General features: G+C 43.7%; 1 protein-coding gene across 4 annotated transcripts in view; it reads left to right on the top strand.

Annotated features, from left to right (window-relative positions):
• The window catches only part of CFAP418 (cilia and flagella associated protein 418), a 30,485-nt gene extending 27,060 nt beyond the window's left edge, over nt 1-3,425 (top strand). For 2 of the 4 annotated variants that reach the window (XM_001490155.5, XM_014728211.3), the window contains exon 6: nt 323-3,425. In XM_001490155.5, the coding sequence (XP_001490205.1) occupies nt 323-476 (154 nt within the window). In that variant the 3' untranslated portion in view covers nt 477-3,425. The remainder of the gene's footprint in view (nt 1-322) is intronic. The other 2 variants (XM_070222375.1, XM_070222374.1) reach the window with 1 other exon arrangement.
• Nucleotides 3,426-23,093: the final 19,668 nt, after the last annotated feature.

The following is a 23,093-nucleotide window of genomic DNA, read 5'->3' as shown; positions in this document are numbered from 1 at the left end:
TATCATGTCGTCTCTGATAGGACACATCAATAATTCTTCAGCCCTTTAAGTCATTATTAAAGACATAAATAATTATTATTATTAAGACAGCCTTAATGGACAGACCTAGAGGATTGCTGTTAAAAAGTACTAGATACCGAGGAAATACCATCAGAAAGCACACTGAAGCGTATCTTTTGTTGTTTGTGTGAGGGAACCATGATTGGTTAGTGTTCAGATGTTGTAAAGATATGAAAATAAAGCAATAAAGAACTTCCTTTTTTTTCAGTCATTAGGCAGTGAACAAAGTCACTCTGCTGAAACCTTCATGTTTTACCAATAGGAACAACATGCCAGAATTCCACAAATTAAAAACAAAGTTGGTAAAGAAGAAAGGCACACGGGCATACGCCTGCCAGTGTAGCTGGAGAACTATTGAAGAACTGACTGACCTTCAGACGGATCATCAGCTTCGTTGGGTTTGTGGTAAACATTAAGAATGCAGACTTTTCACGTTCAGACAAATGCATCCGTGAGAGCATTCTCCATTAATCATCATAATAGTTAGATAAAGGCACATGGTAGTGTCATGCCCTTTGGAAAAAGACAAGAAATTTCATTTAATGACTATTCAAATTTTTGAAGACCAAATGGACTTGGGAAGATAATGTGCCTTAATGTTTTGGAATTCTTTTCTTACGGTATAGACACTTAGTAAGCAAGGTAACAAGTTATCCAAATTCTTTTTGCTAGCCTGTCTCCTGTTAGACGGAAGTTTAATTATGGAGTTTCACACAAATATATAGCCATTTGTTAGCAACTGCCATATGACTGACTGCTAATACACTCAGCTTAAACATTCCTCATTTATAGTACTTAAAGGAGATAAAGCCAGCCAGTGAAGAGAGGACCTTGAGGGGTGTATACATCACCTCCTCACGTCAGGTCTGTCATTGCCAAAGATCACAATTTAGACATGGCAGAAACCATGTGATCTGTGGCTTGCTGAAGGGTATTCAAGGGTACGGGTATATTGTAAATGAAAACACTGCCTGTATCTGAACTTACCTTACCAACTCAGAGTGATGTTAGACACAGTAATGATAAATATATATTGCCAGTTTTAGCTTATTTCTCCTCCTTTTGTTCATTTAGATATCAAAAGTTATTTAGTTTGCTACTTTAGCAAATATCCACTTATATATAAAAAATTTTTTTTGATTCGCCTAAACTCACAAGGACAGGTCATTATTGGATTTTCCAAGTACTTTCTAGCCTTTAATGCCTAAAACTCCCATCAAGTAAAATGAATAGCAAGTAAGATATTTTCTCAGGCAGCCTGTTGATTTTTCTGGTAGGATCAGATTGACATATTATTTATTAGAGGAGTGCATGAACCAACAGGTAACCTGTTGGGCTCCTTCTTGAGATCACTGAGACTTGAGGAGCCCCACAATAGCAGCACATTCAGGAAATAGTTACCTCAAAATTACCAACTCCCAGCCACGTCAAGAGATTCTGGGGGCTTTCCAATCTGCCAAAAGCTCTTTACCACATCTGTCTAATACATAGTTCAAATGTGTGACACAAGGCATGTTGAAAGGGAGTAATCAAAGCAAAGTTATGATCTGCTTTAATGTGCTGAATCCGTTCCAGCCACCCTGTGTAAGCAGAGAAGAAAGGTCTGATCATTAAGACCCTTTTCCTAGCACGGCACATTTGCACATGTGTAAACTCACGCTAGTGAGTCTAGCACTGCAGCAGAACACATCTCACAGTGGCAAATGCCACGTTTGTGTTTTTGTATTGAGAATATGTTTAGAGATCTTATCTTTCAATAAAAATCTTTTACTCTCTAAAATTTTATCTCTGTAATTGTATCAGAAATATAGGGAGATTTGGATCGAAGTCATCTCTTCCAAAAAATAGCGGAGCAGTCTGATCCACACATTCAGAACCCCAAGGAATTTGGCACATTAGTGATAATGGTGATTTTTTTTTTATTCAGATGAGCAAATTTACTCATCTGAATAAATCATTAATTTGAACAAATCATTAATTTGAAAGTATTTTTTTCTCTTATTTAATCATAACTATCCTATAACTTGGATACATTGCCCATGTTTGGCATTCCATAATATAATAATTATAATAATAATTCCCCAATGTCAGATATGTATATGTGAGTTCACATTTTGTTGGCAATTTACTTTATAAGCTTTTTAATATTGTACAATTTTTAATCTAAAATGTAAAAGAATTATATTTATATACAAATGGATCATTATTACCAGTTTTAATTAAACCAAAATAAAACTATTTTAGTATAAATATAGAAGAAAAGCATGGTTTCTAATGAACTGTAATTTTAAAATGCAAAGTTTATAAAACTTTCAAGATGTTTTACCTATTTGTTTTCAATATTTATAATAATTTTCTACCTTTAGCAAGTATCCATTTTTTGTCAAGCCAGCAGCTACTTTATTTGAACTTTATTTATACTCTCAGACCCTAATCTTGCCTAGAAATGAATAAATAATAAATAGCTTCACTCTGTATTTACTTTTTTTATAGTAAAATATTCATTTGGGGATTAATTTGAAATAATTTTGATAATTTATTTTAAAATGTCAACAAAAAAGTTTCTAACCATCCAATTGAACAGAAAATTTGTTTATATTCTGGAGGAGAAGCATGCCATAGTTTGTTTGTGTGCGCATGTGAAAGAGCGTGGGTGCTTAGAGGAGCGGTCCCAGTGCAGGAAGAGTGAGCCATGCTGACACGGTGGTGGCCGTCCAGACCCTGCATGTTGATGTCAGGGCCAAGGAGGATGGCATCAGACTATGATTTTGAATTACTTTCCCTCCTTTTCTTACTGATCTAATACTTAAAAATATGGAATAATAATGTCTTTTTATCCAATAAATACGGTGATGAAGCTTAACAGTAACTTTCAAATCCTGATTTTTCTCAGTTGTTACGTTTTAACAAAATCTCTATCATCAACTCCTAGTAATCAGCTTTACATATTGTTTAAAATAGTTCTTGAAGGGAAGAAAAAATTCAAAATATAGAATCTCTTTAGAGATTTAACATCTTATCATATTTATTTGGGTTTGTGACACCATTTGGGGCCCTATTTTAAAAGATTGCATGGAATATATAGATTTACATGTGATTGATAATTAAATTTGTTTTCAGACTTTCCCCAAATGCCTTGAGATAATGGGTGACAGTATGAAGTGCTATGAAATCAGAGTTGAGAGTCACATCCCTTGGAAAGTTACTTAACTTTTGGGCTTCATTTGCCTTATCTATATGAATGGTGAGATCTCTTTTGTAAGCTGCTTGTAATGATTAAATTATATAATATGAAAAGTGACTCACATGGTGTTAAGTTCAGAATAAGTGTTTAATAAATGTTCTCATGCTTTTTCCTTCTGAAAGTGATAGTTTCTAAATTAAAGTAATAGTGCAGCATGTTTCTTACAGTAAAGCATTTGCCCGCGCTTATTTTTTCATTCTCTAAACATTACTTACAAGAAAAGCTATGCTATCATTTTTGTTTTATCACTAGTAAATGCAAACATGGTCAGCTTTATTTTTATATAAGTTGAAACTACAACTTTTAAAAACAGAGCAAAAACCTGCTCACCCTAGCCTCCTCCGGTCTGGTTTAAACCTTTTTTTTAAAAGATTTTTATTTTTCCTTTTTCTCCCCAAAGCCCCCTGGTACATAGTTGTGTATTTTTAGTTGTGGGTCCTTTGAGTTGTAGCATGTGGGACGCCTGCTCAGCATGGCTTGAGCAGTGCCATGTCTGCGCTCAGGATCCAAACCAGCAAAACCCTGGGCTGCGGAAGTGGAGCGGGCAAACTTAACCACCCGGCCGCGGTGCTGGCCCCTGGTTTAAACCTTATTGATCATGTTGAAGACATTCCAGGCCTTTCACAGTATCTTTTCAGCTTCATCTGCCTCTGCTTCCCTCCTCTTCCAACCAAACCTACATCCTACACTCCAGTCCTTAGATATACCTCATGTTTTACTGCCTTCTTCATGTCCCTGCTCTCCTTCATCTTACCCTATCAAAATCTGATTTATTTTTCAAGGCCCATCTCTCGTACACTCTCAGAGTGTTGCCCACTCTCAGGGGAGTCCCCAGGAGTCTTTCAGCGGGTCCACATAGTCAAACCTATTTTCAGAATACTAAGACATTAATTTCCTTTTTCACTGTGTTGACATTTGCACAGATGGTGCAAATGTAGGTAAACCTGCTGGCACCTTACTTAGCATGATTCAAAGCAGTGGCACCATGTACTTGCAGTAGAAAAAGCCAGTTTCACTTAAGCATATCCTTGATAAAAGCAGTAAAAATTATTAATTTTATTAATCTTAGCCTTCAAGAACATATCTTTTTACTGTTCTGTGTGACTAAATGAGGAGTATACGTAAAGCACTTGTGCAGTTGAGTTTTGAGCTGAACAAACTACTTTTTTCGTGGAATCCATTTTTGTTTGAAAGAACAACTGACAGAAAACTATGGGTATTCAGACTTAAATATTTGGCACACGTTTTCTCAAAAATTAACTAAGTGAGTAACCTCCAGGAAAATAACTGGCAGTATTTGTTGCCAATAATAAAATTCAAGTCTCTAAGCAAAAGTTAGAATTTTGGAAAACTTGTATCCACCACTGTGAGCGTGACATCTTCTCCAATACTTAAAGTCTTTCCTGATGAGACTAGTGGTAAAATGAACAAGCGATTTTGTGGGGTGCTATATAATGAAATGTGACAGTATTTGGAAGATCTTTATAATTCAGCAAAGCATTCTTACCAAATAACCAATGCACAATACTACAAAACTGTGCATCTAAGTGGATTTTAATGTAAGAGTAATTAAGTTCATTGATAGGATTTCAGTTTCCACATTGCAACTAACTTTTAAGAAACTAGCACCGGTCAAGTTTTGATGTAGTATTGAAGAATAGCCATGATTTCCAAAAAGACTATTTAAAATACTCTTCTCTTTTCCAACTACATGTCTTTGTGAGCCTAAATTTCCTTCTAAGCCTTCAACCAAAAAAACACCTTAAAAGAGTGAGGGCAGCAGTAGCTATGAGAATCCAGCTGTCTTCCATTAAGTCAAAGATTAAAGAGATTGGCAGAAACATAAAATAAATGCTGCTCTTACTGTATTTGTTGTGGAAAATATAATTTTCATAAAAATTTGACAACATGTAATGGGTTTATTATTTTTAAGTTAGTTAAATAGTTTTTATTTCTAATATCAATATCAATATATATAACCACAAAAACTAAGCTCTTTGGGGTTCATAATTTTTAAGAGGGAAAAAGGGTCTTGAGACCAAAAAGCTTGAGAACTGTTATCCAGAATCCTGATTACCCTCCCTACCCACACCCCATCCAGCCTAAAGATGTGATTTCTCCCCCTTTCATCTGCTGTTGAACTTTCTATTTCTCATATAACACCTTGTATTATAATTATTTGTATGCTTATTGTATTCATCTTGGAGATTAGATGTCAAAATTTTTAAAGTCTCGAATGATCTCTCAGTGGTAGAAGGGAAACCATCTGGGACAGTTGTGCCACGAACTTCCTGGAGCACTGTGGGTAAGCTACTGTGTTTTGGGGCTCATCTATAAAATGACAGTTGGATTCAATAACATGTGAGTTTCCTTCTTACTTGAAAATGGTATGAATACTGTTCCTCTCAAAATACTTTGTGGACCCAGTGTTGTGCTAGCCATACATTGGGAGATGAGGTATGTGTAATGGGGAAGATTCTGGGGTCAGAGACATGGGTTTCAAAAAGATATGATCTGCAACCTCTTGGGGCTTTCAGTCAGTGGAGGAAAGAAGTGAATGTCTTACTACTGAGACCGTGAGTGCTCTCAGAGAGAAGTAATTGGGTCCTTACAGAAGACAGGTGTTTAAATCAGGGTGGGAGAGAAGGAGGTTCTTCCTCCTTGTAGGAAGTGATTCTTAAGTTGTCTTGATGTGTTTGAAGAACGACAAGTAAATTGACTTGGCTTGATGTTTATAGTGAAGGTGGGCGAATGGAGTGGTAATATCTGAGGCTGCACTAGAGAGGTAAGTAGGTTTGCATTAAGAAACCTGTCCCGTACAGTCCCGTGGGATAGAAATTGAACTAAGTGGAAGAAGCAGTTGAGAGAGAAAGAAAGTGTTTGTCAGAACCCTTTTCTCAAGTGACATGTACTGTGTGTGGTACGATTGTTCACAATTACTCTTTCCACACCCTTAGGAGGATTTGCACATCCTCACCTGTTGAACTCAGGGGGATAAGAATGATATCCCACATTTGAGAATGCAAGGACCTCAGGGAGGCATTCCCAGGAAAGACATGTTCAGTCAAGGCAGAGTGAGGGCATGTGGAGTTTACCATGAAGTGGGTGTTCCAGAAGGCATGGTGATTGGAGGTGGCCAAGAGGTGACAATGGGGGGATTTGGGGGAGCAGGGGATGGCAAGAGATGGAGAAAAAGAACAGAGGAGTGTTGAGAAGAGAACCTGGAAGGAACTTAAATTTTAACCCCAAAACAGTAGGGATCAGAGCTCTGGGGGATTGGCCAGCCTCAAAGATCTAACTGGAACTCTGATTCCAACTAGAAACAACGTGGTTTCCATCCATGACATAGGCTCAGGGCCCTGGGTGGTGACCCAGCCTACTGGACTGCTATTTTTTGCATCCAGGTCAGCAGTCTACATCCTTTGCTCTCAGTTTTGAATAGAATTGATTCTAATAAAATCACATTGTTAGAAGACTACAAAATACCGAAGAAAAAATGTATTGAAATGTAGTCATTATCTTCAGAAGGCCATTTACACTCTGAATACCAGGAAGTGAGGCCTAAGGACTAACCCTTTCTTATCAAGAATTTGTTCCTCAGAACAAGTTATCAGGGGGCTGAGAGACAGCTAAAGAAGGCTGGACTAGACTGAGGGCCCAGGCTTCAGTTTTATTAAAGATCAGTACCAAAGGAGAGGCAGAGTTTCATGATTATTGTTAGTTATAGATGAGGAAACTGAGGCACAAAGAGTTTGCCCAAAGTCATACTGTAAGTAGCAGAACAGGATCCAAACCTAGATCAACTCTGCGTCTATGTAGAAAGGAAAAGATGAGCTAGAGCAGATCCTCGGTTCATTAACCTGGGGCTTTCACCCCGTTCCCCAGCAGAGCCCTAATGGACTAAGAGAGAAAAACACAGCACTGTGAGAATATGCAATCCCAGTTTTATCAGAATAATACTCTCAAATATTTTCTGTGACTTTGTGTAAAGGAAGCAAGATAGAGTGCCCAGGTGTAGCTAGGTTTCAGGTTGTCTCCCAATGCTGACAGACAGGTGGTAGCTTCCAGGAACAATATGAGGAGGAGGCAGGTTAAGCACAGTGGGAAAGAGTTCCATAAACCATTAGCCAAGTCTGCCATGGGCTCAGGGATGAGGAATGAGAGCCTACCGTGGATTTGATAACCCTGGGACTGAGTTCTTGCCTTGCTCAGTGGTTCTCAACTCTACACTCAGATTGAGACTCCTAGAGAGCTGTAAAAAGTGCCAGTGCCCAGGCCCTAGGCCCAGAAATTCTAATTAATTTGTCTGCAGTGAGGCCCAAGCATCAGTATTTTTTAAAAACTCTCCCAGTTATTCCAATGTGAAGCCAGGGTTGATATCCACTAGTAGCAATATGACCTTGGAAATTCACATTCGTCTTTAGGCTTTAGTATCCTCACCTGTGGGGGAAAAAAATCATTTAGCTTTCACTGCCAGTATAAAAATGTGAGGTTTAATACTAAGTGATTCTTAATGTCCCCTCCAGGATTAAACTTTCATGAATCTCTTTTCATGATGTAATCATTCTAAAGTAGTTATTTCATTTAGGGTTCAGAGTGTGTTGTCATCGATGTTTCTCTCAGTCCCTAGAAATAGCATGGTGTCAATACCAAGTTCAAGGTTGGAGTCCCTTAATGACCCATTCATCTTACACAGAAAAGAAGAGCAACCTCCAAATGTGGGTAACGCATCTCCTTCCCCCTAGAAGCCTCTCGGAGCATGTGGCCCTTCAGAAAGTGAGGCCAGGCGCCACCCCCCACTGCAAAGAGCAGGACTTACTAATAACACCAAGTAGAAAGCCAGATTCTAGAAAGTAGAAAAAAAACAATTTTAAGTCAGTGGAGAAGCCAATGTAAGTTGTTATATTCAAGATTTTTTAAACTTGACATCCACAAGATGTGTAAGGAAAATTATAAAAGATTTTCTCTCAAAGAATAATGCTTTATTTTTACCTTTTTCTTGAGCGATGGAGGATTAAACAAGATTATTCCCAGTGGATTGAGGCATATCCTATTATAAGTGTCTTCAGTCTCAGCATCTAGCGCCTGGAAGGATCCAGCAAGTGCCTTCCAAGGCCCTTCCCTCTGGCCTTGGTTTCCCTCTGCAGCTGACTACACACTGAAGACCACTGGGCTTCTTCCCACTCAGCTTTTATCAAAGACCTTTAGGTATTTAATGTAATTTCCAGCACAAATTTATTCTGAACTATCCGAGATCCAGTGAAAACCCAGAGAATGAAAAGGAAAGGATTTGTATGGCCCCACCTGTAAAGGCATAGATGATGTGTGCATATAAGCGCAGCACCGTGTCCTCAGCAAAGGAGCTCCATGCCCCTTCTTGCCTTTGCCCCTGTTCAGCAGAGGCACTGTACAGGGCGAGATTAGGAGCACAGGCCTGGAGTCAGGCTGCCTGGATTTGAATTCTGGCTTTGTAGCCTACAGGGGATGTGCTGTTCTACAGGGCACATCCCCCCTGAGCCTCTTCTCCCCAACCTGTGGAACAGAGGTGATAAGAATGCTTACCTCGTATAATTGCTGGGAGGAAGTGAATGAAGTAAATAGTCCATGGAAAGCATTTAACACAGCACCTGCACATAGTAAGTGCTTACTAAGTGAATTCTTTGCTAGGGTCTCTGTCAGTATGACAGTGTATACCAGAAAGATGACTTTCTGCCACAGTTCTAAATAGTTTTTCCCCTTCTGCATTCTTCCTATTTTGCCGTAAACATGTTTTAATACCGCCAAGCTTCGTCTTATAGCAGGCAACCCAAAGTGACCCATTTAAAGGGAGCATCAAAGCACAGGCGCATTTCACTTACAATGCCCACCTGCACTGTGCTGGGTTTGTGGCAATAGGGCTCAGAGGTGCTAGTCGTCAGACTGGAGTAGAGTTGGTAAAACGTGGGTCATTTCCTAAGGAGTTGTAATAATTGGTCTTTGATGTTAAGTTTCTTTGACTCTGGTCAATACCAAACATCAAAATACAGACATCTACAGGCAGAGCTGGCACCTTTAGGATCTTTCACAATGTAATGAAATTCAATGCTGGGCATCCTCCGTTTGCTCATCCCTGATTATAACATGACCCAAAATGGAAACTGCTAGCCAACATGCCAACACTTGTGCTAGCAACATGCACTGCTCCCAGAGAGGGAGAAAGGAAAGCACTTCACTTAAACGTCTCCTTTTATAGTCTAAAATTCTTACTGCAATTACGGGTCAGCTGTTGAGTCATCGCATCACATTTTGAGCCCAACTTCAGCCATCCCTGAGGCCTGAGGGACCCAGCAAAGGAAGGAGGTCCTGAAGAAGTCTTTACAGGGCTACAAGTAGTTACAGCGGAGAAGAAAGGGACAAATTTTGCTCCAGAGACTTGGGGAGTTAAAAAGACCCATTATTCTGAGCCCTATAGAGTTGGTGAAACTAATAAATTGAGAATCTACCCCATAGGGGGCAGACCTGCACTGAGGACCTGATCTCATTTCTTCATTGGGCTTTGGTCTCAGAAAAGCACCCAGAACAACTTTTCTAAAACATCATCTGTTCCATTTTTCATCAAAATCTGTCTGCTGTTGTTAACGATACCCTGCAGTGGTGGAGTTAAATGTTTTTCTTGGGCTGAAAATAGAAGTCTTCCCTAGTCTAAACCACCTGTCTTTGTTTTTAGGAGAAAAGGACAGGCCCCAAACACTAGATTAGTCTTGCCAGGGAAGTTTAACAACCCTTCCTACACTGAAGCACTTGCCATCTTGAGCTGGTGGCTCTACCTCAGGTAGAAAATTGGAATATTTTAACTGATTCATTTCAAAAATCAACTCCTTAAACACTTCAAGAAATCTAAGTGGATCTAAAGTTTAAAAGGAGCAATGAAATGATTCCTCACCTACAACAAGTACGGGAAATCAAGGTGACAGGCTTGGCAGAGGCATTGAGGAAATTGCAAGGGTGCGTGAGTTTGTGCTGACACGCTTTCCGAGACGGGGAGAGTGCGTCTTCATGATCTTTGAGCATGATTGTTCACAAATATTCCCAGGATACAGTGATTTGGTATTATTTTTAAGGTTTCTTTTTATTTAAATGTACAAAACAACAAAAAGTAAAAAATTATTTTCACACACTCTTTTTTGTGCATTGAAATAAAATATATAAAAATGCAGAAATCCCCCCACTATCCCAAGAGGTAAACATTGTTCATTTGGTGCCCATCCTTCTGGACTTTTGGATGGATGGATGGAGATGTTTACTGAAGTTTTTTTCTTAACAAAAATAAAGTCCATACACACACACCTGCCACTTGCTTTTTTTACCAAATAGTATATCACAGACATCTTTCCAGGCCAGTATACAAAGATTTATCTCATTATTTATAATTATTCCATGGTATGGCTGTTCCATGATTTAACCATTCTTCTATTTATGGAGATTTTTGTTTCAGTGTTTTTCAGTTATAAACAATGCTTCAGGGGATATCTTTGTACATATATCTGTACACATACTTGCTAGTATTTCCTACAGACAGATTTATTAATAATGGGATTGCTGGCCAGATTCTGCATTTCTAAGAAGCTTCCACCTGATGGCTATACTGCTAGTCTATGGACCATGTTTTGAGCAGCCAGGCTGTGTAAGTAGTCCATCACGTAACAATTCCAGCTAATCTGAGATTGATTTGCTCCACATGCCGAAGAGGCTACACTACACCTAGGCTCTCTGGTTGATGGTGCCAGTGGAGCCCAGCTTTTCCGACTTGGTGAAGCAGTCTTGGACCCTCCAGATCGGCCCATCTGCCATCGAACTGAGGTCAGCAAGTGACCTCAGTTGGTGTGGAGCAGAATTGCTCCAGGCAAGCCCTATCTGAATTCATGATTCATAAAATTGTGAGATATAATAAATGGTGGTTGTTTTTAGCCAAAGAAAAAAATTAGGATTGCTTGACCATAGAATATGCACATTTTTAATTTAGATGATATTGCCAAATTACCCTTTCACAAGATTGTATCAATTCATATTAGTACCAACTATGAATGAGAATGACTAGTTTTTTCCCTAAAGGAATGGAATGTAGAGTATATTTGTTGAGCATTATTGGCTTTCAAAATATATTTTATAAGGAAATATTTCAAACATACAGGAAAGTACAGAGAATAGGATAAAATACTCGTTCATACATATACATATTTTTATTGCTTCTTGAGTCAAGTTTAATAATTATTTTTCTCCAGAAAATTATCCACTTCAGCGAAATTGTTAAACTGAGGTTTCAACCCAGATTTGTTTAACTTCAAAGCCCAAACTCATTTCATTTACCAACATCCCTTCTCATATAGTGTAACTCAAATTGTAGATAAATAGTATTGGAAGTCTCAGACTTTGGGTCATATTGCCTGAGTTACTTCTGAAGATCACAGAACTTAAGGAAAAGAAAGAGAAAAACAAACATGTGGCTGGTCCTCTGGCCCTCTCCTTCTTTCTCTCAGCCACAGCCAAAGTGTCTCAGCCCCACTCCCTTTGCTTTGGCACCACCGCAGGCTGCAGACAATCTTGTAAGCCATAACTTCACAATCAGCAGACTTCTGCCAAAGGCTTCATGGAAGCAGGGGGATGGGGCACGGGGCAAGGAGGGATTGAGAACATGAGTTTGTTATGAGGTTCCTGTTGGCAAGGCTTGAGAATAAGAGGAAGCCAAGGAGAAACAGGGAAATTAAGAATCTTTGAGAAATGTAAAGTAAGAGGAGCCAATCAGTCATATTTCAAAAAGATAGGTGTGTAAATGATGACCCCCTGGGCAGAGAGTTCAGGCAATCCAGTCCCAGCCACCGTGGACCTCCCTGCGCAGAAGCCCCTGGCACAGGAAGGCATCTGACATCCAGTGATAATTTCCTCACCTGAGGCAGGTAATAGAGGTAAAGAGATGGATGCCAAAGCCCTGTGCTCAGACACCAGACGCCGGAAGACAGCTAAGTCAGCTCTTTAGCTACTATTCCAACTCCCCATTGGCTGCCTGGGCAACTGTGAACCCATCACGCACAGAGGAGGGCTCCCTGGGGCCAGCCCTCACTCCACAGAGCCTCCCAGGGAAGAAGAGCCTGGCCTGCCTTCACATACTGCAACTCTGTCAGTCAGAAAACGGAGGCTCGAAACAAGGTCACAAAAATTCTCATATCGTTTAAATTATTACAGTGAGCAAATTAGCATATTAACACAAAGGTACAAGCCATATAATTACAGAATTTAATTATATATATCGTATATATTATACATAACATAGAAACTGTATATCTGTATTTTCTTCTTTTTCAGTGCACAATAGGCAGTGGGTCCATAGGACTTGAATGGTATCTTTACCACTGTTCTCCCACCTGTGAGCAGCTGCTGCTGTCCTTGCCCTACTGTAAAAGCTGTATGCCAAAAGCTGCGAGTTTTAAGTGATGTTTGAACACCTTCAGTCCTGTCACTGTATCTATTTATTGTCTCGTTTGCTGTAATATCAAAATCTAAGCCTGAGCCCTTGGTGAGTGTTCCCACTGGACCTCCTGTCTTCCCACCCTTAACAGACCCTGCACCCAAGGGTCAACGCCATCCTCCAGCCCCAAGACCAGCCTGGGTGCTCCACCATCACCCCACATCAGGTCCATATTCTTCTGGTCATCCCCAAATGCAGCCTATCCCCACTTTGCTACCCACTGACTGACAACCACAGCAACTGCTACCACTGCACTCCTAAGGTGAGGGCCTGCCCTGTCCTCTCAAGTGTCCGTTCAGAGGCGAGGGGCAGCAGGCTTTCTAGGGTCAGTCACCAGCACGGGTTTTCAGCTCTGCAGAAGTCCACTGGCCAGTGAGGGAGCATGCTGCATCAGGAGAGTGCTCAAGGGCCTGAGGGAGCATGCTGCATCAGGAGAGTGCTCAAGGGCCTGCAAGGCCCTGGTGCGGGGTGAGTGTGGCAGGAAGCACGTCAACAGCACAGACAGCTAATTCATCACCCACGCATCCACTAAACCTCCACGAGTGACATTTAAGCACGGGAAGGAACTGTGAAAGCCCTTGCTAGATGCTTTGACCCCAAAGCTCTCTCCACTGTTTAAGCTTAGCATGTCCTGAAGACACATGTTGTTCTCTGCTTATAACTTGCATCTTCTAAATGGTGGCAAGGCTTCAGGATGGGGTGAGAGGTTAGAGGACAGCATTTTAGAATGGGAGCATCAGAACTAGAAAGGACATTAACACTAGACCATTAATCCAGCCCCTTGGTTTTTCAAATGAGTCAACAGGCTCAGCAAGTTAAAGGGACATGCCTACAGACACAAAGATAGTTGGTGTCAGGAACTTTTTAAGATAATGGGAGTCTTGGAAATTATCAAGTCCATCCAGGAGCAGATGGGCCTCCGGGGAAGAGTATCTTTGATGCCCTACCCGTCCCTTTGGCCTGCCTAATTCTCCCTCTCCCATTGTCAAGTGTGTGACCTGCCCAGGGCAGACCAGTCCAGATGGTCCCCTGGGTTCTTCATCCCTCCTTCTACCTTCCTTCCTCAACCAAGACAAACACTCCTCCCCTATCAGGGTGTCTTCCACCGAAACCAGGTCTCCCAGTTGAAAAATGAGCTGATAAATGCCCCCCCAACCCCCCCGTTAAGAGCTGAAAACAGCTCCTAATGGTCCCGCACTCTAATGGATATTCTTTTTTTAACCTGATTTTTGAAAAGGCAATATATTCATATGGCTCAAAATTCAAACAATATAAAAACTCTCATTCCACCTGCCTGCCTTCCGCTGAACCAATTCCCATCCCAACTCTCTTCAGTTTTTATTTTTTTTTTAAAGATTTTATTTTTTCCTTTTTCTCCCCAAAGCCCCCCGTACATAGTTGTATATTCTTCATTGTGGGTCCTTCTAGTTATGGCATGTGGGACGCTGCCTCAGCGTGGTCTGATGAGCAGTGCCATGTCCGCGCCCAGGATTCGAACCAACGAAACACTGGGCTGCCTGCAGTGGAGCACGTGAACTTAACCACTCGGCCACGGGGCCAGCCCCTCTTCAGTTTTTATTTTTTTCTCATTGGTTTTTTATTTTTTTATTTTTTATTAGTTTTTTATTAGTTTCCTGTGTATCTTTTCAGTTTTTTTAAACTCACATAAGCAAATACATTTTTACACAGAATTCTTAAGAGTTCTCAGAACCATAAGCCAAAGGAATTCTGCTAACAGTTGAACTTCAGGCACTCTGAAAATCTCATTGCGAACCAAATCTTTCCTGGGGCCCCTTTTGTTATGACTTATAAGTGGCTGCCTTCTTGTAGTTGAAGCTCCTTGCTCTAAAGAAAAGGGGTTCCAATGGGACTCTGTAACAAGATCATCCCCCAGAAAGAACCACAACCCACTGCCTCATTTCCAGGTCTGAAAGGAAGAAGGGGTGGGGTTGGAGAAGCTCTGATACCTCTCTCTCCATTTGTTGAACATTCCTGTGGGCCAGGCACTGAGCCAGGCCCTGGGGACACAGATATAGTCCCTGTGCTCATGGCAAAAGGAAGACAACATAGACCAAGGCTATAATTTAGATTATTTCAATTGCACTTGATAGCAAATTTAACCCAAACAGGTCTATGTTTAAAAAGAGAATTGATTGGCTCCCATAACTGAAATGTGCAAGGATAGACTTGGCTTTAGGTACAGCTTGATTCAGAGCTTAAAGGATGTCACCTTTTGGCTCTGCTCCCTCTGAGTTAGTTCAATTCTCAGGCTACCAATGGTGACCCAGGCAACCTCAGGTTCATATCATCACCACCTTAGGCCACTGGAAGTGAGTGAGTCAGTGATCCCAAAAACTCAAACAAATATCCAGGGATTGAATGTCATTAGCCCTGATTGGCTTATTTGGATCAACTTCCCATTCCTGAACCAATCACTGAAGCCAAAGGGAATGGACTGTACTGATTGGCCTAGCCTAGGTCACATGTTCCACTCTCAGACCCCAGGGGTAGGGGTCAACTTTACCCAAAGCACATAGGTTGAGAGTGAAGGAGGAGTGGTACCCCAAAATAAAACAAGGGTACTGTAGCCACACACACAAAATAGGCTGCTGGGCCACAAAAAATAGGGAATATCCAACCTAATCCTTGTAATTACAAATGAGGTGAATATTTCAAAGGGGAATTGCAAGGTTCCATGAGGGGCCTGACCCAGGGTGAAGGGTCAAGAAGGAGCAGGCATCCGCCAAGTGAAGGTCGTGGATTTATATTCATGGCAGGGGAAACGCATGGGGAGACCCAGAGGACCCAGCCCTTTCTAGGAACTTAAAAATCTACAATATGAGGGGCTGGCCCCGTGGCCGAGTGGTTAAGTTCGCGCGCTCCGCTGCAGGCGGCCCAGTGTTTCGTTAGTTCGAATCCTGGGCGCGGACATGGCACTGCTCATCAGACCACGCTGAGGCAGCATCCCACATGCCACAACTAGAAGAACCCACAACGAAGAATACACAACTATGTACCTGGGGGCTTTGGGGAGAAAAAGGAAAAAATAAAAAATCTTTGAAAAAAAAAATCTACAATATGACTGGAAATCAGAGAGCAGGTGTGGGCAATGACACCAGTGACCCAGGCAACCCAAATGGGATAGGAACCATAGGATGGACCTGCCACCTTTGACCTAAGCCATAGTCCACTGCTGAGCTCCAACGTAATGGATTCTTTGGTGGGCTGAACGTTCAGGCCTCTTACCAGCATGGTGGTGGGGGACCCAGTGCTTTGTGAGTATGAGTATCAAATCTGAGCATGTCACTTCTCTGCTTAAAACAGAGTTCCACGTTCAACATGGCCTTCAAGGCCCTGCCCACTCTCCACCCTCCTGTCTCTCTCACCCTTGGCTTCTCCCTATGCTGCTGGTCCCACATCTCCAATTCAGAGGGCCATTCAGAGGGATATGAAGCCAGGTGTGGGTGCAAGCTGCGGACCTGTCCTCAGGACCTCTTCTCAGGCACAGCACCTGGCCTCACTGTACTCACCAAGGCTACTTCTCCATGGGACGCCCACCTCGTGAACTAAGGTCTGGACAGCGGTTTTCTTAGTGCCTGGGGTCAACAAACATGTGGAGTGAGCAGTAACCTTCCAGGGTGAGGAGAGGGCAGCAGAGCAGAGGGCCACAGGACCAAAAACAGTGCTCCTGAGCCCTAGCTCTGGTTCTGAAACTGCTGCAAGCCAATCCAGACTCCAGCTTCAAACTCCTGGGGAAATTTTTCATAACTTCTTTGGGGAAAGCTGTGAGAAATGTGACTTCTTCAGGGTCACATATATAGGAAGGTGCACAAAGCAAGACAAGAAAGGTTCAGAACTACATTTGATGCCTAGTACCTCTTACCCTTGGTTCCGGGCTGAATTTTCTCCCCACTTCCTCTCTGGTTTCTGATCTCTTTCTGGCTTATATTTAAGCTGTCCAGTTTACATATGTGTTTTTAATCATAAATTGCCTGCATTACTTTCTGGAAGTAGATTAATAAATAAGTTAAAGAATATTATGGAAGTAGGTTTTTTTAAATTCCATAGAGCCACCAAGGGTGTAAAGTAATTTTCTATAGATCAACTCCAGGTCCTCCTATGTTTTAAGCACTTCCTTATCTTATGTCTATGCTGTCAAAGTGGAATCACAGCCGCCACCTCTGTTTAATCAGTTGCTCATTAATGCACAATATACAATTTCCTCCTGAAAGCTCGAGAAGTGCGACTACAGCTGCAAGCACACATCTGTGTTTAGCTAACAGACCAGCCAGGCTCACGCCAATCATTTCTTTTAAGCAAGAAGACTGAGAAAGTGGATAAAGGCCCACAGGGGCCCCAGTGTTCTCTTGAATGTGGTTTGTGTGTAGTAATTGCCGTCTGCATTTTATCATTCATCAGCTGGAAAATTACTCTCCTCCAGATCTACTCTTAGAATCTGACCTTAGACATCAACCACTCCAACCCCAGGTGGCAGAATCTCCTGGTACAACTCCAGACTCTCCCAGTGCACAGCTCCTCCTTCAGTTTTGCACAATTTAGTAAACTCAATTTTATATTTCTTGACATCAGAACTATGGGAAGCCAGCACAGAGCTTCTTGCTGGCTGAAGCCATGGCTACAGAAGGCTGTGGGGAAGCCCCCCAGCTGAGGGAAGGCCTCTGCGGGATGGAGACCCTGGCAATGCTGGGAGCCACTCAACTGGAACATCAACCCTATTCCTCAGCATCCATCTGCCCGTTTTCCTCTTTTCTCCAGAGTATCTCCAGGCACATTAGGGAGATGGCTGTGAGCTCTTTAACGCAGTACTTGATCTGTCTGTAGGACTACTGTTTCTACAAGGCCAGGGGACTAAACCAACCCTCCCATCTCCCCCTACCAGCCCAGACACTGGAGCTGAGGAAGGACAGGCAGAGAGGATGGCCCTGGGCCTTTCATCTGGCCTCCACCCTAGAACAGGTACTCCTCACGGCCCATCGGTCAGAGCTTCCAGATCCCTGCTAAGCCCTTTCCCAACGGAGAAAATGAGTCCCAGCCAGAAGCCTCACAGCAACCATCCCCCACGCAGAGGGATATCACATCTGAAACAGCCACCTCTCTTGCTAAGCCTCACAACCACTTAAGAGTTCCTTAAAAACAAGCCCTAGGTGACTCACCTCCCACATACCAAGCAGCCTCGGAGGTGTTTTGCTAGATACAAGGCCATCCACTCCTAAGACAACTAAGCCCTTGCTCCCCTCTCCCAGCAAAAGCAGCAGCTCCTGCAGTTGTTCGTGGCTGCACATTAATTTTCTCCTCCATTTCAGAAGATTCATCTAGCAGCAGAGAGTGGCATGCATAGTGTTGGGGAAGGCTGAAGGAACCCAGACCAGTTAGGAGAAGAGGGTAAAAATAAGAAGAAGTCTGCACGGTGGAGTAGGGGTGGAGAGAGGAGAAGCAGCTACAGCCGTGCTGCTCACGTGTGGTCCAGGCAGGGCAGCATGGGCATCACCTGGGAGCTGCTTAGAAATGCAGACCCACAGCTCCCACCCCAGGCCCTCTGCATCAGAATCTGCACAATACAGATCCCTGGGTGATGTGAAAGTTTGAGCAGCACTGACTTCTATAGGACTCTGTGATAGATTAGATCATAGGTGAGTCTCCAGGTCATTTCTTTAACCCTCCCCCACAGCAACTGTGAGTAATAAATGCCAAATGCAAGGTCTTCATTGTGCAAAGTATGAAAATGCACCTTTTCTTACTGAATTTTAGTGAGACCCCTGGGAGGTGGGTATGTGTTATCACCATTTTACAGGTGAGGAGACTAGGCTTAAAGAGGTTAGACTATTTGCCCAAGTTGCAAACACAAAGAGCTGGGATTTCACCCCAGCTGCTTGACCTCTAAACCAGCCAGGTGAGAATTCCTGGGGCAGAATTCTTTGCTTTGGGAACTGCACCTAAAACAAAGCCCCAAGCCAGAAACAGCCCCACTCTAAGTCCCAGCTGGAACTCATTTTAGGAATCCGGGTGGGGGCTCCCTGGGGCCTCCCTGCAGGGACGGGAGAAATGGGAGGGACCCGGCAGGGCTCCGAGCTGCTCCCGTGAACAGCTGGGCACAAAGCCCCAGCACCTGGGCCCTGTCCAGGCCTGTCCTTCACCAGCAAGCTCCCGCCGAAGAAAACAGAGCCCCTTGGGGCCTGGGCCTGACTCAGCAGCTCTGGGGCAGGTGGGGACACATCACCACAGATCTCATTGCTGTTCCGGTCAGCTCATGTGCTCCTCTGGAAGCTGCCCTGCCTGCAGCTTCACCAAGGTACAGCCCTCAGCTCAGAGACCTGTCTCCAGAAATGTCATCACAGCTGCTCTCTCTGAATCCAATGCCAGTGTCACTCCTCTGTACCCAACTGCCCCAGGCAAAATCAAAGGCTCAAGGCTTGATGCTCCCACACAATGCAACACAGACAATTCTGCAAACATTAACTGGGCAGATATTATGTGCCCAGTAACCATCAGGATGCTTTTACATACTTTATCTCACTTTATCCTTAATCCATTGAGATCGGTACTATTATACCCATTTCACAGCTATGAAAACAGAGGCTAGTAGGTTATGGAGCTAGGATTTAAACCCAGGTCCCAACTCCAGATCCAGTACATCTTAACCCCACAAGAGCTGCATCCTGCACAGATTTAGCGTAGGCCTTATCATATTACTTAATAATTACTTAATTGCAAGTGTGCACATGTTTTCCGTTAGACCATACACCTCCAAGGGGCCCCGTCTTATTCACTCATGTCTCAGTGCTTACTGAGCATGCTGCCCAGAACATAATATATGCTAAACTGAATTATTCAGCAAAATTTTGCCAAGCAAAATACTGTGTGCCAGACCTTATGCTAGGAACAAGGACGACAAGGATGAAAAGGAGGGAAAGAAAACAACCTCCATCAGACATACGGGCACTGCAACAGAATTAGGTCCTTGTCAGAAGGGAAGCATGCACCAGCATGGTGGAAGCATGAGGAAGGAGCACTGGAGTCAGGGAAAGGAGTCGGGGTAACCACCGGCTGACACAGAGCCTGAGACTGGACGTGAGAGAGAAATTTGCCACAAGGACAGGACATTTCAGGGAGGAAAGAGCAGAGGCCGAAGCACTGAAGTCTGAGAGAGTCCGGTTTGGCTAAGGTGTTAGGGGAATAATAAACAGCACCCTGGAGGACTAGGCTTCCTAAGCAGGCTGCTGTAAAGTGAAGTCTTCCCACCCCAAACTGCAGGCCTCCCTGTTCCCAAAGCAAAGCCCACCCAGTCAAGGAACACTGGAAAATAGACCCGAGTGCATCTTTCTGCAAGACAGGAAGGGCAAGATTCCCAGCCAAGGGTGCTCAGTTTCTTCTCCCAGGTCACCAAATAGCCCATCCTCAACCCCAGGAGAAGAGAGATGGAGCTGCTGCTGCTGCTACACTGTTCCCTCTGGGGAGTCTGAAATTCCCTGCAGTTCATAGAAACAGAAGATGTTTAGAACAGCTGCCATGGGAAGTGCTGCAGAGGGGCTGAAGGCTGGACAGGCAGTCCAGGCCGTGCCGACGAGAGCCTTGTATGCTGTGCAGTGGGGTGAGATTTACTCCCGAAGGTGATGAGGACCCACTGAAGAATGGTAAGCAGAACGGTGATCGCCCCAGGAAGGTCACTCCGGGAGCTGTGGGGCGAGGAGGACATGATTGGGAGGGTAACCTGTGAGGGATCACCCCAGAACTCTGGCCCAGGCAGCGAGGAGGGAAAAGGGAGAGGGAATCAAGAGGTGTTTAGGAGGTGGCACATAGGGCCAGTTGACTAATTGGGTGTGACAGACAAAAGGAAAGAGGGGGTCAAGTTGCAATCCAGGGCTCTGGCTGGGCAGCTGGTTGGGTGGTAGTGCAGCTCTGGAGACTGAGAGAACACAAGGGAGAGAGGTTGGCGGGGGAAGAAATGCTCACTCTGGGACATGTTGGGTTTGAGGTCTTGGATATTGGAAGTCAAAATGCCCAGGAGGTGTGCCTATCAGGAGAGAACACTAGCCTGGAGAGAGAGATTGGGAGTCAGCTGACAAAAGAAGGCACATTTCCCAGGCGACAGGAACCTGGAGTGAAAATAGCATGACAGTGAGTCACCCAGGACGGGCTTTCTCTGCCTTGGTCTCCTCCTGCTCTTAGGGAACTCCACTGCTTCTCAAACACATCCCAGGGAATTCTGGGGACCCCTGGTGTGTGAGGCGGGGGAGGAAGGGGTCTTATGTGAACTTACTTCTTGAACCAGACCTCTGCTGCCACGTGGTATCCATGGTTTCTCCCATCTCTGCTCCTGCTCACTGTGGACCACCCAGGACTCAGAGCGATACCTGCATCCCCACGCCACTCTAAGAGCTGTGATTCTAGCTCTGACCCACTGGGGGCCAGTGCCCACCACCAAAGGCATGATGTCTACCTTGAAAAGGAATAAACGTGCAACAAGCAGGTGAAGTATGACAACTGTTAGAAGTGGCTTCTCTGAAAACCAACAGAAGCCAACCTTACTCTAGTCCCTCAGCAGGCCAGGCCCCATCCAGGACAGGGTTAACTTGCTCCAGGTCAGAGCTAACGTATCCAGCCCCCACCCCCCAAACACCACCAAAACAACCAATACGACACCACCACCATCACCAGGAATGTCTCCAACATCTCCACACCTAGGGATCCAGACCCCACTGACACCCAAGCCCCAGTCCAAGCCTGCCTCCCTTCCTACCCCAGGATTAGCATCTTTCCACGATGACTGACACTAGGAACATCCATTTGTTTCAGGGGAAAAAGTCCCTAACCCCACCCACACTGTGCAATGTGAAGGCATAGCCCAAGTAGACAATAATCAATACCCAGGGTCTGGATCATTCAGTCTTAAATAGCATCATCTGTGGGTAGACCATTAGCAAATTCTGTTGGTGCTACCCTCAAAACCCATGAAATTTTAACCACTTCTCACCACCTCCCTTGTCCGCAGACCAGATCTAGCCATCATTATCTATTGCCTGTATTATTGCAACAGCTTCCAAACTGCTCTTCCTGTTTCTGCCCTTCAGCCTATTCTTAACACAGTAGCCTGAGTGAACCCATTAAAAGATCAGTCAGACCACGTCACTCCTCTGCTCAAAACCCTCCCTGTCTTCCCACCTCAGAGTAAAACCCAAGTCCTTACAAAGCCCTGTGCTATCAGCCTTAACACCCTCCCCCCCACACACACCCCACGATGCTCTGACCTTATCTCTAGGCTGCCTTGTTCATTCTGCTCCCTTCAGTCCTCAGGCAATGGACCTTTGCTGTCCTCTCAGGATCTTTGCACTTATTCCTTCAACCTGCAATACTCTCCCACACATGGCTGCACATCACCCCTTCAGTCTTTGCTCACCATCTCAGTGATTACCCTATCTCAAATGTTAACACCCTTACACACACACACACCTTTTCCCTCTCTTCACTCTGCTTAATTTTTCTTCTTACCATTTCTCACAATATACCTTACTTATTTATCTCGTTTACGTCTGCCTCCATGAAGATCAAAATTTTGTCTTTTGTTCCCTGCTGAGCCCCCAGTGCCTAGAATAGTGCTCATTAACATGTGTTGAATTAAACCTGTTGATTGATTGTGATTGAGGGAATGAAACAACAGCTGGATTCTTCCCCAGGAATTCCAAGTTCCCTCACAAATAGACCTAGGTGAGTCCTGTCCACTGGGCCCCCAGACATGCCGAAACCTGCCTGAGAACCGGGTGAACTTAGCTTCGGTTCAAACCAGGGAGCCCTGCCAGGATGTAAAGAACAGTCAAAACATGAGTATGAAAGAGATTGCTGGGGAATATGGACCCCAAGAAGAAAGATGGGCTTGAGAGGAACACTGAGAGAACATTCCCAAGACACTGTCAAATGACAAAAATAAATCAATTTAGTAACGAGTTTGATGTCCTTTATTCAAGGAAAAACAATCCATGGATCAGGGAAGTGTAGTGCCTCACAAGCATTGGAGCACTGTTTCTGAGGGATTTAGGGCAAGAATGAGTTTTGGGGGGGTTTTTGTGGGGGTTTTTTTTGGCTGAGAAAGATTTGCCCTGTTAGATTTGCTAACATCCACTGCCAATCTTCCTCTTTTTTGTATGTGAGCCACCACCACAGCATGGTCACTGACAGACCAGTTGGGGTAGGTCCATGCCAGGAACTGAACCCAGGCCACTGAAGCAAAGCATGCTGAACTTAAGCACTAGGCCACCAGGGCTGGCCCAAGAG

Source organism: Equus caballus, chromosome 9 (assembly GCF_041296265.1).
Source record: "Equus caballus isolate H_3958 breed thoroughbred chromosome 9, TB-T2T, whole genome shotgun sequence".
Lineage (NCBI taxonomy): Eukaryota > Metazoa > Chordata > Mammalia > Perissodactyla > Equidae > Equus > Equus caballus.
Note: the sequence above shows the minus strand (reverse complement) of the source record. Positions and strands in the feature narration are given on the sequence as shown.